Source organism: Phycodurus eques, chromosome 11 (genome assembly GCF_024500275.1).
Source record: "Phycodurus eques isolate BA_2022a chromosome 11, UOR_Pequ_1.1, whole genome shotgun sequence".
Classification (NCBI taxonomy): domain Eukaryota; kingdom Metazoa; phylum Chordata; class Actinopteri; order Syngnathiformes; family Syngnathidae; genus Phycodurus; species Phycodurus eques.
This window is the reverse complement of record NC_084535.1, coordinates 28,112,951-28,129,754: the sequence shown is the minus strand read 5'-3', so window position 1 is coordinate 28,129,754 and position 16,804 is coordinate 28,112,951. Positions and strand designations below refer to the sequence as shown.

At 41.4% G+C, this 16,804-nt stretch overlaps 2 protein-coding genes across 4 annotated transcripts in view; one reads left to right on the top strand and one right to left on the bottom strand.

Annotated features, from left to right (window-relative positions):
* Positions 1 to 1,908, bottom strand: part of pla2g4f.1 (phospholipase A2, group IVF, tandem duplicate 1) — a 28,808-nt gene extending 26,900 nt beyond the window's left edge. For all 3 annotated transcript variants that reach the window (XM_061691053.1, XM_061691054.1, XM_061691055.1), the window contains exons 1-3: positions 1,824 to 1,908; positions 430 to 502; positions 137 to 267 (exon numbers count right to left, since the gene is read on the bottom strand). In XM_061691053.1, coding sequence (XP_061547037.1) covers positions 137 to 267; positions 430 to 502; positions 1,824 to 1,880 — 261 coding nt within the window. In that variant the 5' untranslated portion in view covers positions 1,881 to 1,908. The remainder of the gene's footprint in view (positions 1 to 136; positions 268 to 429; positions 503 to 1,823) is intronic.
* A 9,488-nt stretch (positions 1,909 to 11,396) lies between these two features.
* vax1 (ventral anterior homeobox 1) lies at positions 11,397 to 16,586 on the top strand. The gene is made up of 3 exons (XM_061690446.1): positions 11,397 to 11,646; positions 12,806 to 12,993; positions 15,404 to 16,586. Exons 1-3 carry the CDS (start codon positions 11,433 to 11,435, stop codon positions 15,926 to 15,928), a joined length of 927 nt encoding a protein of 308 aa, XP_061546430.1. The 5' UTR covers positions 11,397 to 11,432; the 3' UTR covers positions 15,929 to 16,586.
* The last annotated feature ends 218 nt before the right edge of the window (positions 16,587 to 16,804 follow it).

Here is a 16,804-nt window from a genome sequence, read left to right as displayed (position 1 = left end):
AAATTTGGACAGAAGGGGTATCTGCCTGACAGTGACAACATGAAGCGCATTAAAAGAGTGCATCCCCTTGGGGATTATATCATTTCAAAATAGTTACTCAATCATAGAAGTTCCAAGTAGTTGGAATCTGTCACACCTGTAGATTACTGTAGAGCTTGAAATGAAAGGTTTTGTTCCACTCTGGGTTTTTGCTGTTGGCCACAGTATGCGTCTTAAAAACAATTGCAGGTGGGAAAGTCAGGGTGACATAGCAATCATCCTCAGACCCTGAAAGGTAATATATATGATCAGCATACTTGAGTTGGACGAATGCAAATGATCACTTCATGACAATTGAAGTGATCTTTTTTTGTTTTTTAAAGTCAGAGACATAACATAACAGACAAAAACAGATTAATAAAATCAGATTCAAAGGTTATAGTTACATACAAAAGTCTGTTGAGCGAATGTTTTCTGCTCTCAATACGGTGACACTCAGTGTCCAGGAGGAGACCACCGCATTCTGTAAAATCATGCAAAAGAAAAATATATATAGAAAATACATGTGTGTGTGTGTGTGTGTGTGTGTGTACAGACCCCTTCCAAAAAAATGTGAATATCATGGAAAAGTTTATTTATTTCCATAATTCCATTCAAAAACCAAATTCCCAACCAAGTATTGAAGATGAGCAAATCGTTTTGAAAGTTTTTTTTTTTTTTTTTGTTTTTTTTTTAAATCAATGAAAATATTTTGAAATATTTTCATTGATTTAATGTGACCCTAATTTCTTTCTTTTTTTTTTTTTCCACAAAAACTGAGAAGTAAATGGTGATTTATTCTAAATTTTTGAATTCCTGATTTTGTGGGTTTTATGAGCTGGAAGCCAAAATGATGAAAAAACAAACAAACAAATAAATACTTTTAATTGCGAGTCCTGAATGTATAATCGAAGAAAGTTAAATCTTTTGAATGGAATTATGGAAATAGAGGAAAGAAACTTTTCCATCATATAATTTTTTTTTGGAAAGGGTCTATATATATGTGTGTGTGTGTGTGTGTGTGTGTGTATTCGTCAAAGCGACGTGTAGTAATGACAAGTGTGTCACACTCACTTCAACTAATACTACATACATGCGTACATGTGTACATACGGACGTATACATACACATACAAGATACTACTTTATCTCTATTAAACTAAATACTATGTTCCTCGATCAAGTCAACAACAGTAATTAATTTTCAACCTGCACAGAAGACTAAAACACGACACTATCTGTGACTACTTTTGATACATAACAACAATAATCCACATACTTCTGTTGCTCCCATTTCCCATTAAATTAAATATTCAATAAGCAACATTTCCTACAGCAATCAAAAAGCTTATTTCTCTCAAGATTTGTTCATAGATGTGTTTAAGTAGGTTGGTAGGTTGGTACTAAATAGCAATAAAACATATATGACAGACAGTCAGTAATCCATTAGTTAAAATTTGCATTGTAATGTATTTGCGTACCAGTTCAAGAAATTGTATTTACGTATGAGAAAAAAACCCAAAGTTCAAGAAAAAATATGAGCACAATAAATAAAAAATAAAAAAATAATAATTTTGGAATTAAATCCACTTTACCATAATAACATAGCATGAATTTGCCTCACTTTATTGACCAAAAAACAAAGTAATTTATATATAATTTGGGTAAATAATTAAGATGACTGAATCGTTGTATTACATTAGAAGAGACAATATTGACAAAACATAGTTACTGTACATTGGCATGAACTTGAACCCAAGTAAAAATGCCATTAGTACCCTCACCATTAATATTGAATGAACTTACCATTGCCATTGGGAATAGGACAACAGATGCCAATGAAACATCTGCACAGGCCTGCATATGAAGTTTATATGACTGCAAATAACACTGGCATGACGTTTTTCAGGGAATGTGTTTCGCAACATTATCTAACGATCAAGCAAATGTTCCCCTCCAGCAAAACAACACATACCTGCGTGATGACATCCCAATGCTCCCATTGTGGCTTCTGCCCCAGTCTTTACTTTAGCCACATTTCCACCCAAAAATACAATTCTGCTCTGTGCGTGATTGTACGTCCTAATTTAGTTATCCATTCCACGACTGCTGTGCAAGAGCTTTGGTTACGCTTTTTAAACAGGTCAATCACAAAGAAAACATTTTTTTTATCGTGAAAATGTGAAAACGCAGACAGACGCCTAAATTGTCCTCCAATTGTGGAAAGATCCGAATAACATTGGAAATTGAAGGAGCTCAAAGGAAACTACCGCTACTAAGTTCTGAGCCAGTCACGCATTGCGCGGACCAAGTTGCGCAAATACTACCTTCATTTTCGACAGCAAGTTCTTGACCTTTCTCATTCAGTTTGCTCGTATGACTCAAATATTTGACTGCGGAACGAGATCAACTGCTTTGGCCACATGAGGGCCCCAAAGACTGAATTTTAGCCTTCATAGCGAGCCTCCGTTCCAGCACCTTGATTCCGTTGCTTGGAACAGAAATGGTCCTTCCCATGCAAACGTGGAGTAAACCCGTGACATTTGCTCTTACTGAATAGGTATCTGCTCAACTATTGTTGTACTTTGTCCGTGGAGATTTACATCGCGCCTTCAGTTGTCTAAATGGAGTAAAAGAACATTTCCCGTTCACTCAGTGTGAATCCATTTGATTTGAATGTAATTAAAGTTTAGGTTGTGTGTGTGTGTGTTTTTTTTTTTTTCTCTCTTCACATGTGAACACTTCGGCTAAAAACAAGTTCATGTTATAATGACTGTTTGTTTGTTTGTTTTCCCCTTTCAGACCAATATCCAGCAGACATTTGTTTCGTGTGACGAAAGCCGTGGTCGAATACGAAGCAGTATTGCGGCCACCCTAAAAAGGTGACAAATTCCAATTTCCAATTTTCGTCACTCGCCTTGAAGGGGTTAGGGTTTGAATGCGAGTATGAACGTGCGTCCTGTGATGAACTGGTGACGTCGAACTTCGGATGGGCCGCCATCTCCCTGTTCCCCTGCGCGGTGGAGAAAATGGTAAGAAGGCAGTCTTAATGTTGGGAGAATAAAGTCAAAATGAGAAAATAAACTTGCAAGAATACGTTTGTAATTGCTTCAGGACTTGTCTGATATTTCAACAAACCAAACGCAAGAGGTGATTTCAAGTCTATGTTCTTAACTACGATTATTATTATGATTTTTAATTCTGGTAAAGACTTCATTCCTGGTTTTTCAATGTGACCCTGATACGGCTTTGTAGATGAATGAGGCCTCAATATTCCCCAAAAATTTGAAATGGCATCAAATCCTACGTATGACTAATTATCTCCCTTCATGAATTCATAATAATCTTTCTGAGTTGTCTTTGTCATCCGTTGGTTTAATATGCGATTGCCCCCCCCCCCCCCCACCCCCCCGGAGACTAAAACTACCATTGCACTATTTTCTGCACGTGTCAAGGTGTCAGGGAAATTGAAATATCTTCAAGCTCGCCCAATGATATTTAGATCATAAAAAGAAGCATGACATGAGCTACAGTATCTTGTAAACCCTTTTAAAGCAATTAGAGGTACTTAGACCTTCTTGGTTTATTACACATGTGCACGTGTTGTTTTTGAAAGGAAGAAAGTCAATGTAGCTCCAAGGACATCGTTCATCCGGCGCAAGAGTCATTTGGAACGCTATTTTGATGGGAAAAGATGATCACACAGTGACATTCGGATGTTTATGATGGATGAAAATGAGTCCACTGAATTCACAAAAAAAAAAAAAAAAAAGAAACTGTCGCTCTAATAACCATAATTAACCACCGATCTCAGATACAGCGGTTATATTGGTGATATTTGTCGTGGCAAAGGCAGTGGCCAAGCTACTTGACAATGACAATCCACGCCACAAATCACAGAGTCCGGAACTCAACCAAACAAATTTTTGATGCATTTCTTAAATTGTTATTATTGTCAATACTCGATTCTCGATATCCAGGGCATGCTTAAGAAGGGAAATACAGTCTCTCTCTCTCTCTGGTAACGAATAAATGAATACGCAATATAAAATTAGAAATAAATATATTGCAAAAGTCACGATCCACTTCCCTTTTCTATTTCGTTTCAGGTATCGCGAGGCCGCCGTCAGCATGAGACGTTTTTTTTTTGGTCAGCACGCCAATGGCTCGCCCGTTGACAATGCAAGGTGATCACCTGGCAAGACCAGGAATTTCGATATTAGGTATCTCTTGTGTTGTGCGTGCTTCATTTCTTTTGATAAGCTGCTAAATTTGAGTTGAGGGTAATTACGCTGTATTGCACCATTAGAAGCTTTTGTTCTGAGAACACGAGTGTAAAATAAGACAGACAAAAAAAAAAAAAAAAAGAGTACGACAAAGGAAAAGCTGATCGTGTGTAAGATTTCAGCAGGACTCATCGGATGAATGAGAAGAACAAAAATGGATACGTCCTCCGTGGGTTTAAGAAGGAAATTGCGGGTTGTCAAACGGCGAGCTAAGCTGCAAAAGAGCGAAACAAACAAAAAAAACAAAAAAAAAAAAACCCAAAAAATACTTTCTTTCCGCAGTTTTTATAATCCTCCCTTTTTGTTGCTGTGAGGCTTTAGAGGACAAGACGACTGCCAATGACAATGTAACTGTTGCAGCAATAAAGGAAGTGCTCAAATTACACCTGTGACCAAAAAAAAGTACGGCAAGGCGCCACCTGTGGGACAAAAGATTGTCACCTAAAACTATTCAGGGAGCGCATATAGAAAAAAATCAATTAGTGTTCCGGCTTTGTTGTGGATTTTAGGCTGTCTGCGCTTGACAAGAGCAGATTAGTGCAACAGCATTGAGATACTTTCAGCGGAACAAATATTGCCAGTGCTCGCCAAAACATGAGCTCCTGCTAATTTAGTTGAGTTTCGAAACACACGGCAGCGACTTTCAGCGCTCGTACGAGGCCTTCGACGTTGCGTTAACGTACAGAAACTCTTTTTTTTTTTTTTTTTTTTTTTTTTTGTCACGAGCCACATTGCGGTTACGGTTTCCCCCCAGAGGGCCGTTGTGACTGTGAAACCATACAAAACGTTTTGAAATCAGAAGTCGACGATAATAGTTTGTTCAACTGTGAAGCTAAAAAAAAAATTAAAAAAAAAAGGGGTTTGGTCACAACAACAACAAAAATGCTTGCAATATCTCAGTGTTATAAGTCTTTACATATGGCAATTTGAAATTTTGGTCCAGATTTGAGCAAGAATCATTGATGTTGACACACATGATTTGCTTTCGTGGGCCCTATAAAATCATGCGGCGGGCTGGATCTGGCCCCCTGACCCTTTGAGTTTGACAGCTTGCCTTGAAACTAATTGTAATGTTATAAAATGCTAAGTTTATTGATTTTCTTTCCCGACGTCCTTCTAAGCCCGGTCCGTTTTGAGTCAAACGGAAACATTTTCAGTCGGATGCCCTGCTCCAAATTCAAATTACAGTCAAGGAAAGAAAACGATATTTGCAATTTTTTTTCAAGTATTCAAGTATTTTTCAACAATTGTCAATTGAGAAAAGAAGTGACAGCTTTGTTGTTTTTCTTCCAGTGGAGGAATGAATGTGCACATTGCCCCTGAGCAGAGGGAGCTCGTGGCTGTTAATTGACTTGTCAGCAGCGAGATCTTATACGCTTCTGTGTAATCACAACTCCAAAATGTTTTATGGATTCCTAGTACAAGTCGAAGAAAGTGTATTTTTTTTTTTTTTTTTTTTTTTAAATATATATATTTTCAAACCTCCAGAAAGCCGTAAAAGAAAAGAAAAGAAAAAAACTCATCACATAGCGGAATTTGAGCTCGGCTGCCAACACAGCCTTCCGCCCGAGCTGAAAACATGTTATTTAGAGGGTTCAAGAACAGCTTGCTCTCTTACTGTGGAACATAATCAGCACATTTTGAAACATAAAGAAGGCCTATGAATGTAGCCATTCATCTTGAGTTACCATGTTGTCGCTCAGACATCACGGCTCCCCAAGGCCTGCGCTCGCCACAGAAACCTACCTCGCGTTGGAGAACCCAAAAGGGGTTTCCGGCAAACTGCTAAGCCGCTCCCGGTTGTAATAATGCGAGCAAAGACGTACAACTTCTTCATTTCAAGTTGAGGATATTAAAGGGTGTGTTTGGCACGTGGAGCTTTTTTTTGCGTCTTCGCATTGGAAAGAAACAACAGGTCTTACAAGGGGGGGAAAAAAACAACAACCTTTCGCGCTTCGCAAATAGCCCGTAACTCTTAACTCCTCACTTATTCGAGGCGGGGTTGCATTGGTTTATCTCGACACATTTATTCCGACTCGCGGGAAATAAACGTGCTAAACATCTTTCACCGGTTCCAAAAATGTCGCTGTTCAAATGATGCATTTCAATACTGGGTATTCAGTCCAGCCTGGCAGTAATTATTGGAATATTGTACAACGTCCGAGCTGGAATCCTAGGAAATAGATCTATTAAAACAGCCAGAAGAAATAATTGTTGTTGTTGTTTTTTTTGTTTTGTTTTGTTTGGGTGCTCCTGGACTTGCGCTTTGCGAGCTTCGATGCTAAATAGAAATCTATACCGGGAAACGTTTATTGTCAATACCCCGTTCGGTGGCCCTAAAGTAAGCAGCGTAATACAGTTAGTACACCGGGAAAAAACATTGGAAAAATGAACATTTATTACCTTTCTTTAAAAACAGCATTAGCTCACAATAATAGGGAAAAAAAAAAAAAGAACAATAATGAATTAACCCCAATGGTTTGAATTTTTCTATCCTAGATTGAACCGTGACCAACACATCTTCATTTTGTGGTGACAAATGAATTCAGTCATTTCTGCCAAGAAAACAAAAAGGGACCATTTGTGAAATGCTTAAGCCAATGAGCACACGAGACAAACGGTGAGAGTGAAGCTTGGGTTGCGTTGCGCGATATTGTCCAAGTGTGGAAAATGACGGTGGCTCATGGCTCAACGTTGTATTCGGGTTGGGGTGTTGTTGCTTGGAACGTGGCCCTTTCCGCCTGCATCTAATGATACAGTATATAGCACCGTACCGTAGGCCAAACCTGTCGTCGCAGGAAAAACGTGGTGACGCACGGCTCAAAGAAGAACCCGATTCCAATTCTCACACCGCCGCGGCGTCCACGCAATGAGACACCCAGCTGTTGATTATCCTCCGTGGCGTCGAATATCGCCTGCTAACTGCAAGAATAAACAGATCAACAATCGAATGACGCACCGATTAACGTCTACGTTCTTTGACCCGTTCGGCTTCGTGACATTTCACCTACTGTACATCTTATGATGGCATCGCTAAAACACCGTTTAATCCATCATCAGGGCAAAAATGGCCGAAGACTTTTGCTGTAGTGTTGATCACTCCAAATTTGTTCTCCGAAACATATTAGAGAAGGAAAGGAGAGACAGAAACAGAGACGGGCCCTGGCCAATTCAAAGGCAGCCCAACTAAGCTCGTGAGGGATTGCGCAATCAGAGGTGAGGCGAGGCTGCTCGGTGCTGCATTTTTGCGACTTGCCTGTGTATTTCGACAGGGAATGCACAAATCCCTTTTTATCGTGTTATTTAAAATATTGCCCCCTCCATTTAAGAAAGTTTATACGATGGCCCTCAAGCGGATTATTTCAAAACGGAGGCGGTCGAGCGGTCCCCTTTGAGCTCGGATTTATCATGTATCAACCCAACATTTACAAATAAATATGCACCGACCTTGATGTAACTTTAGCTTTTTCCAAACCGTTGATGTTTTCAGGAAAGCTTTGTGTATGTTTATACGAGAACAAGCGAGGGAAAATTGGGAAAAGCGTTTTTAGAACGATCCCCCGTTCACAATGAGTTGCACAAAATGCTTTTCAAACCGCGTCAGTGCAGAGCGCGGGCTCACAAACTGCTTGTAATAATAATTGATATGTCAATAAGCTTTGCTCTGATTGGATCGCTGTTATTCTTAATTTAAATATGGAAAACAGCAGCACGCGACGGTCATCTCTCGCGCACATTTTGGTACCACTGTGTTACATCACCTTTTCTTTGAACAACATTCAATAAACGTTTGGGAACTGAGGACACCAATTGTTGAAGCTTTGTAGGTGGAATTCTTTCCCATTCTTGCTCGATGTACAGTTTCAGCTGTTCAACAGTCCGGGGTCTCCGTATTTTACGCTTCATAATGCGCCTTACGTTTTCATTTTCCATGGGAGACAGGTCTGGACTGCAGGCAGGCCAGTCAAGTACCCGCACTCTTTTACTAAGAAGCCACGCTGTTGTAACACGTGCAGAATGTGGTTTGGCATTGTCTTGCTGAAATAAGCAGGGGCGTCCGTGAAAAAGACGTTGCTTGGATGGCAGCGTGTGTTTCTCCAAAACCTGTATGTACCTTTCAGCATGAATGGTGCCTTCACAGATGGGTAAGTTACCCATGCCGTTGGCACCAACGCAGCCCCATACCATCACAGATGCTGGCTTTTGAACTTTGCGTCCATAACAGTCCGGATGGTTCTTTTCCTTTTTGGCCCGGAGGACACGACGTCCACAATTTTAAAAAAACAATTTGAAGTCGTCGGACCACAGAACACTTTTTCAACTTTGCATCAGTCCATCTTAGATGAGCTCGGGCCCAGAGAGGCCGGCGGCGTTTCTGGGTGTTGTTCATAAATGGCTTTTGCTTTGCATAGTAGAGTTTTAAGTTGACTTACGGATGTAGCGCCGAACTGTATTTACTGACATTGGTTTTCTGAAGTGTTCCCGAGCCCATGTGGAGATATCCTTTACACACTGATGTCGGTTTTTGATGCAGCGCCGCCTGAGGGATGGAAGGTCACGGGCATTCAATGTTGGTTTTTGGCCTCCTGCCCGATGATAGCTGGGATAGGCTCCAGCACGCCCGCGACCCTTGCGAGGAGAAGCGGCTCGGAAAATGGATGCATGGATGTATTTTAGCTGGAATTGGACTGACTGAATAATGTGACTGCTTGTCAAAGTAAATGTACACTCAGTGGAGGAAACTCCAGCATATAAAACTCATTAACTTGAGCCAGAGACACGCCTTTTGTTCTGACTTTCATGAATTAATTTGTAAGTCACAAATGCGGACACTTTAGAAAATATCTGCTTTTGAGTGCTAAGGCAGCTCTTACAATGATTTTTGAAAAGATGACTGTCCCAGGAGTTTTAAGTCGGGCGTGTTAAACTGAAACCTCACCAAGCTTGGAGCTGATTTCAAACTTTCCATGAATTGTTTGAACTCCGTTCTAGTGGTCACGTTATTGCTGGCTTTAATCACGAGAAAGTTGAGATGATTAAGTGGTATCGAGCTCCTTTCTGTACCTTGCATATACGTGTTCTCCAATGCTTCCACTGACAGACGAAATCACATTTTCATTTTCTTATTGATATGCTTGTCAAGGGCTCGATGGACTGAATATTTGAATTTACAAGAAAATCAAACGATTCTGTTCATGTAGAATTACAATCTCTTCAAATCCAGTAGCCCACTGTATACAAAGACCCTTAAGTGTGTATTATTAAATTGTCCTCACCGAGTGTGAACGATAGAAGTAAATACAATTCCAACCGTCAAGATATGTTCACAAGCCTCCGGATTTATTTTATTGAATTTTTTTTACAATACGGAAGCCGAACTCCAGTCTTTGGCCCCCCTCGCTTATTGTGTGTTGCTGAGAGGCCAAGACGCTGTATCCTCGATCTATTTCCCAGGCTCAGCCTGTGCTCTGCAGCTCGGGAAGCTTCTGGTCCCCTTAGTAGCGGCCTTTTTAGCCTCCTTTTTACCTTTCTCAATCAATGGATCCAGCCCCCCCCCCCCCCCCCCCCCCCAAACATTCAGTGAATAAAGTTAGTTCAACATGCAGCCCTTAAAGCCACCCTGAGACTGCTGCCGGGCAGGCACACTCACAGAATTGTCTGTTAATAGTCCAATTAGATAATTGCCATCTTTCACTCCTTTCCCTCTCTCTTTCTCATAAAGACATGAATGGCACTCAGGGAGGGGGGGCAGCTTGAAGGGGGCTCCTGGCCAGCTAAGGTGACAAGAAGGACGAGTGAATGCTCCTTGCACTCGGCCACCGGATTGAATTGAATCTTTGTAGCCTAATCAATGGTCTTATTGGATTACTGACCACTGCTGTGTTCAGAGATATTGTTGCACTGACAATTAAAATAGCTAAGAGTTGGTGCTCGGGCGGATGGTTAGTGGGCTGGAAGGCGAGTTGTGGAGAGAGGTAGGGGCCGTTCCAGGGGTAAGCATGTGTGAGAGAGTGTCGGCAGCCTAAGCACTAATGACACGTTTTGTTCCCTCTTTATTTTGCTTGTTTTTGTTTGTTTGTTTTTTCCATCTCGCAGATGCATAGGTTAAGCTCGGGAGAGCTGAAGTCCGTTTCTGGGGATCATTCATCGGCATTCAGGAGGACGCGCAGTGTCCAGGACCTCGCTGGGTTGCTCAGCCATGGAAAGAAAACGGGACGACACGGGGAAACTTTGACTCATAGCATTCGAGAAAATGTTTGATATCACATGTAACATGGATTTAATCCAAAACCTTTGTTCTCTCTCTCCCTCTTCTCTATCTCTCCTTTTCGTCTGGTTAGTACCCAGTGTGTCTTGCCTACGGTAGCGGTAGATCTGAGCATTACAGGACGACACTGAATGGCAGCAGAGCCAAAGAGAAATGGGATCAAAGTTCGCTGACATTTGATGGCATTCAGATGCGCAGTGACAAGTTGAGGACAAAATGCCTGCTGGGTTTGGACGGATGAAAGAATGAAACGACCGGGAACCTTCGGTGGCTCTGGAGGAGTCACATCCCTGTGACTGACTATGTTCATGTGAGGGTTCAGGGAGGCTTGGTTGCAAGGCAAGACCAATCATTTCTTTTGATTCCCTGGCTGACAACAGACAAACAGAAGGGGAACCATCAAGACCTGGTCAATTTCCCCAAACAATTTAGTGTACTCACGAGGTTACGCAAATGTGGAAGCAGCAGAATTACCGCAATCAGTTGAAACGGCGAGTGCTCATCCATGCCTCTGATTATGTGTCGCTCATCTATCAGCCTGATGTCTTTGTAACAAGGAAAGGGGGGCACTGAACTATCATCGAGTTTCACTGAGACGTCCAAGATCATTGGGCAAGGGAGTTGGTCAGTGATGATAGGGTTTCCTTGGTTGGGTGGCGGAAATATTTCACCGTTAGATAGCTGACGCCACCTTGCTGAAAGGTGCTGTTTTGAAACTAAACCCACGCCGATCAGATGATCTGTTGCACCGTGTTCGCTTGAATTTCCCCCTTTTTTTTTTTTTTTTTTTTTTTTTTTTTTGTTGAAACGGGACAAAGGAAGAAAACCAAGACGGACAAGCTGCAGGTCCAAGAACTGAGCATGGAGGTCAGGTACAACCAAGAGACAGAAGGAATGGTGCTGAAGAATGGACTTAAGGAGGGCAAAGACGGAAAGGACTCACAGGGCAGTTTGTCCAAAAGCTTTCTAAAGGAGCAACAGAGCTCTTTTTCCTCCTCCGGGACCGTGGAAAACTGCGAGAAAAACAGGGGGAGCACCGGAGACCCAGACTACTGCCGGAGAATACTCGTGCGAGGTAAATCTTCTGCTCTTTCGTAAGCGCTCATCCAACGGAACTCGGGAACCAAGCTACTATTGTTTGACAACAGTGCTGCGAGTACTTCTGCCATTACAAAGCAAAACAAAAAGATATTCTTTATTTTATTAGAAGTACTTTTTAATGCCGCAGTCATGGAATACTTGGGAGTTAATTCAAAGTGATGGGGGAAAAAAAGCAATTAAGACAAAGGCGAACGTAACAATTATTCGATAACAATGAAGATTTCTTTCACATGACGCATTCTTCATTGTTGAAATTAAATGCCACTTCCTTCACAATAAGTATGTCAAACAATTGTTGCTCGGAACTTTGCGTGTGGGAAAAGCTATCAAAATGTGCTTGAATTTTGAAATACCTTTTTGGCAAAAAAAACGGGTAATTACATATGGAAGAATTGATTCCTTAATGAAGTAAATGACTGTTTTGTTGTTGTTGTTGTTTTTTGTTTTTGCGCCGGCATTCTACTTCCCATCTGTGCGGATGCCATTATATAACGATATGACTGAATATTGTTAAAGAATAATCATCAGTTCAGTCAATAATGCCTGATGAATAATTTCAGGGCAATTTTGGGTCGAGGTAAAAAAAAAAATATATATATATATATATATATATATATATATATATATATATATATATATATATATATTTCAATTCAAACTATTGACTGACCAGTACACCAAATCTAAAACGTAAGGGGTATCAAATGAAACAGAACATTAGAACAATTTGCACATCTTTAAGTTGATTCACCGATCAATCGTTGAATCGATCGATTTATTTAACCCTGCTCTTTGTTGTTTCCCTGTTGCCTCTGCGATAACAACATCTCAATTTCCTTGGAGGAGTTTGGGTGTTTTTCCCCAATCAGCATCTTACTTCTCAAGGTGGTTTGCCCCGCGTGACTCAACGGCGAGGCAGAACTCACTTGGATTATGGAGTAAAAACGATCGAAGTTGAAATCCTTTTTCCCCGCGTGATGAGGGCAATTATGATTCCGAATAATAACGCATGTACCTCACGGAGCAACAATAATGAAGCTTTCCTAATAATAATCAGAATTGCAATGCTATGACTTGGAGCTGTCACAGTGTACAGCGCAGCGTGCGAGTCAGCTTTGTTGTCATTGTCGCAGATGCCAAAGGCTCTATCCGAGAGATTATCCTACCCAAGGGTTTGGATTTGGACAGGCCCAAAAGAACCCGCACCTCTTTCACCGCCGAGCAACTCTACAGGTTAGAGATGGAGTTTCAGAGGTGTCAGTATGTTGTGGGGAGGGAGCGAACTGAACTGGCCCGCCAGCTCAATCTGTCCGAAACTCAGGTACGTGTTCGTTTTAACGGTGCCCTTCTCCTTCAGTCTCCAAAATCGTCCATTGTCTTTACGTTGTTTCTTTCATTCGTAATGGTCATAATATTTGTGGAGTCTGAATTGTATCCATTATTGTGTGAAGGTAAAGCAATTGAATTTCCCGGTCTCCCGGGCTTCGATAGGACAATGTCTTATTTTGACAGTACAAAGCTTCATTTCAAAGGCCAGACAAAATGATGACAATGTTTTGATATCAACGCATGAATTGATCTCAAATGTTATATTTGTGTTTAGTACAGACATTTGAGCATTCGGCTCAACGTAGATCAAAACAATAATAAATGATCAATAAATAATGAGTAAGGTGACACTGCATTTATGTATGAAGCTTGATGAACATTTGGAAATTCAAAATTGAAACCCCAGGGAAAACAAAAATGGCCGTACCCTCTCAAGACTACAAAATTACAAAACAAGAGTCTTGAAGTCCTTCTGACCCGATTTCTAGTAATGTGAAGTCCAACAAACTTGTCCCGTTTTATCGTTATTATGAGCTGTCAGTGTTGATTGGCCGCGAGACATGGAACGGGTTACGACTGCCTTTCGGTTGAGCGTGTGCTGCTCTCTTCAATTGAACTTCCTCAAGAAGGTTTGCAGCGTTGTGTTATTATTTTCGTACTTCTTGATCTAGTCGCTACATATGGAACGGCTTTTATTTGATCTGGTGCAAATTGGACTATAGTATTGAAAATAGTATTGAGCAACTTTCGACTCCAAAATGTCATGTTTTCGCCGTTCATGTATAGCAAGACACTTGAAGCAATCGTGCCGTTCTGTTCCTTTTTGTTTGTTTGTTTTTGGTTTTGGTTTTTTGGCTCCATTTAGTCCAAATGGGCTAAAAGTGTTCCTGTCTTCGTCCGCGTTGCAGACTTAAGCACGGCCGAAATAGCTGAAGGCGATGTTGGTGTGAGCAATTGGAGAGCATCGTTTACAGCCATTTGTTCAAATTCAGTTGACCGTCGCAATGGGACGGTGGGATGCATTTGGCGGCGATTGCGAAAAGTCAACTTTGTCAGGATGCGACTTTTCCGTACAAACATTTGGACTGAAATGAAATCGTAAAATCACGTTTTTTGAATATTATGATTTTATTATTTTCAAATGATTCAAACATTACATTATGACAAATATATATATCGGCAGTTCGTGGTTGACAAATGTTTTTTTTTGGGGACTTTTACACATGCATAACTTTCGATGATCATATTTCTGCATATGAAATGGATGTTAGTGATCATGAGTCTGCAATGTAAAGTATCTAAAATTGCATGTAAATTGGAGGGGGGAAAAAGGATGAATGGCTTTAAACGGAGTTTATCAACAATTTTAAAATAGCTTCACCTGTCTCTTCAGCCTAGACTCGGTTTAAATCAGGCAGAAATAAAATTTAAAAAAAAGGTGTCGAAGTCAAATCTTAAAGGTGACATTGCGTGCACGATGCGTAAAAATGCACCTTGTACCTGAAGAGTTTTTTTTTTTTTTTTTTTTTTTTGGGGAGGGGGGGGGGGGACTAGATTATGTGACTGTTTTACACTCTTTTCTCTAATTAATCTGAACACGGGGTTACTTCATCGTGTTCTCTTCAACGACACTCATTTGAGATGTCAGTTTTGGCGTTTGAACGTCCTCAAATATTTGAGGTACGAACGAGGTCACCTGTTTTTTTTCCTGGGATCTCGTTTAACGGACGAACCATGTTCAGGTATTTAGGAAATGCCTAACTGCGTTATACAGTATTTTTTCTAGTGGTGTCTTGCATAAATATTTATCCCCCGCGTAATTCTGAGCCTGCATTGGGCGTCTTATATTGTTGGTTCAGAACTTAAAACGTTGTTCGTAATAATATATGAATATTTGGCCTCCCCCCCCAAAATCTTGCTTTCGGGGGGGTGAGAACCGCCATTTTCAAAAGGTTGCAAAATTGCAATAGCGGCACAGTCAAAACTGGGTGTCAAACTGGTGGCCCGGGGGCCACATCCGGCCCGCCGCATCATTTCATGTGTCCGGCGAAAGCAAATCAAAATCGCTAATTGTCTTCTGGTGTTAATACCATTGTGATATCGACAAGCATTTTTTTGTGACCAATCCCCCTTTGAAAAGAAATGTCATAGTTGAAAAGCAGGTTTTTATAGGCTTCTGATTTCAGAACTGGTTGTTCATCAATGTGTTGTGTACACTGTAATTACAGTAGATGAGGTCATCTTTCCTTCACACGGGTCCACAGTCGTAGCGGCCCTCCGAGGGAAATCGTAACTGCGATGTAGCGCGTGACAAAAATGAGTTTGACACCACTGGTCTAAGGTTTTGTGTTCTCGTTTGTGTGTTTGAAAATTCTCTCTTTTTTTTTTTCTTACGTCTACAGGTAAAGGTTTGGTTCCAGAATCGGCGTACAAAGCAGAAAAAAGATCAGGGGAAAGACTCAGAGCTCCGCTCGGTGGTTTCGGAGACTGCGGCAACCTGCAGCGTCCTCAGACTGCTCGAGCAGGGTCGGTTGCTCACACCCTCGGGCTTACCGGGCATCTTGCCCCGCTGCGGTAGCAGCGCTTTGGGCTCGGCCCTGCGCCCCCCCTCCATTAGCATGGGCGGCAACGGCGGCGGCGGCGGCGGCCGAGCCGCCGGCGGCAGCCCGACTCTGCCCGCTGTCACCGGTTCCGGGACGGTGCCAGGCCTGCAGAGCTCCGCGGCAGCTCACAGTTTATTTAGCTTCCCCGTGCCCTCCTTACTTAGCGGCGTCGCAAGCCGCATGTCGCCGAACCCGCTGACCGTGGCCAGTTCGTTAGCCGGCAATCTGCAAGAACTCTCCGCCCGCTATCTGAGCTCCTCGGCTTTTGAGCCTTACTCGCGGACCAACGGCAAAGAATCCATGGACAAGAAGATTCTGGAATGATGCTGTGTTTTTATGCTTTTTTTTCCCCCCTCTGGAAATATTTGGCTGTTATTTGGCTTAACCTCTCTTTGTTTTAGTCAGTGTCTCATCCGTCTGTGTCGTCATGTTCTGTGGCTGTCTGGTAATTTAGATGCATACATATCTGGTGCATTGTGCAAAGAAGACCTCCACACACTCATCTCATGTAGACAGATTTGGCTACGGGAAAGTTTTCTGTCAAATGTTTCATGGAGCGGGATTTAGAGAGGCAATTCTCAAAGGGATGATTTCAAAGATCTTTCCGATTTCTTTAAAGAAACCCTCAACGGTCATCTTCGAATAGTCATTCAAGGTGGGGATTTCGCACGACAAAAGGGAGGCCAGTATGAAAGGCATTTCTTGACTGTGTCATATTATTTAATTGTATTTGGTAGGTCACACAAGACACTACACGTGAGTAGTTGTAGAGAAAGAAGCCATTTTGTGTAGCAGGATGTCAGACGAAGCAAATCACAGTCGCCGGGTTTCGAGCTGTCTTGTATATCCGTTTGTATGAAACTCGGCTCGAACAAAAACATTCAAGAGATGTCGTTGTCATTCAGCAGAATTATTTTCGAATCATTATTTAAGTCTTTTCAATGGTTTATTGTAGACTAGAGTTTTTTTTTCCTCAGCGTCTGTGGTGTTTTTTTTTTTTTTTTTTGTCGACAAGTCGCAGTACCTAAGCTTTACTTTCGATGATTCTTCTCATCTGTAATTTCGGTACCATTGTGAGATTTGGTGTATAGTCCTTAAAAAATAAAAATAAAAAAAAAGCTTTGCTTTTCACCATCGGTGATGCTTGCTGTGATGATCGCCAAAATGGGAAAAGGTTTATCAGCCTTGAAGACGTCCCTT

Excerpts from the sequence above, each read along its gene's own strand:
- vax1 (XM_061690446.1), top strand. The coding sequence starts at position 11,433 with ATGGAGGTCAGGTACAACCAAGAGACAGAAGGAATGGTGCTGAAGAAT. Across the intron at positions 11,647-12,805 it reads CCGGAGAATACTCGTGCGAG|ATGCCAAAGGCTCTATCCGA; the intron begins GTAAATCTTCTG and ends TCATTGTCGCAG. Across the intron at positions 12,994-15,403 it reads TCAATCTGTCCGAAACTCAG|GTAAAGGTTTGGTTCCAGAA; the intron begins GTACGTGTTCGT and ends TTACGTCTACAG.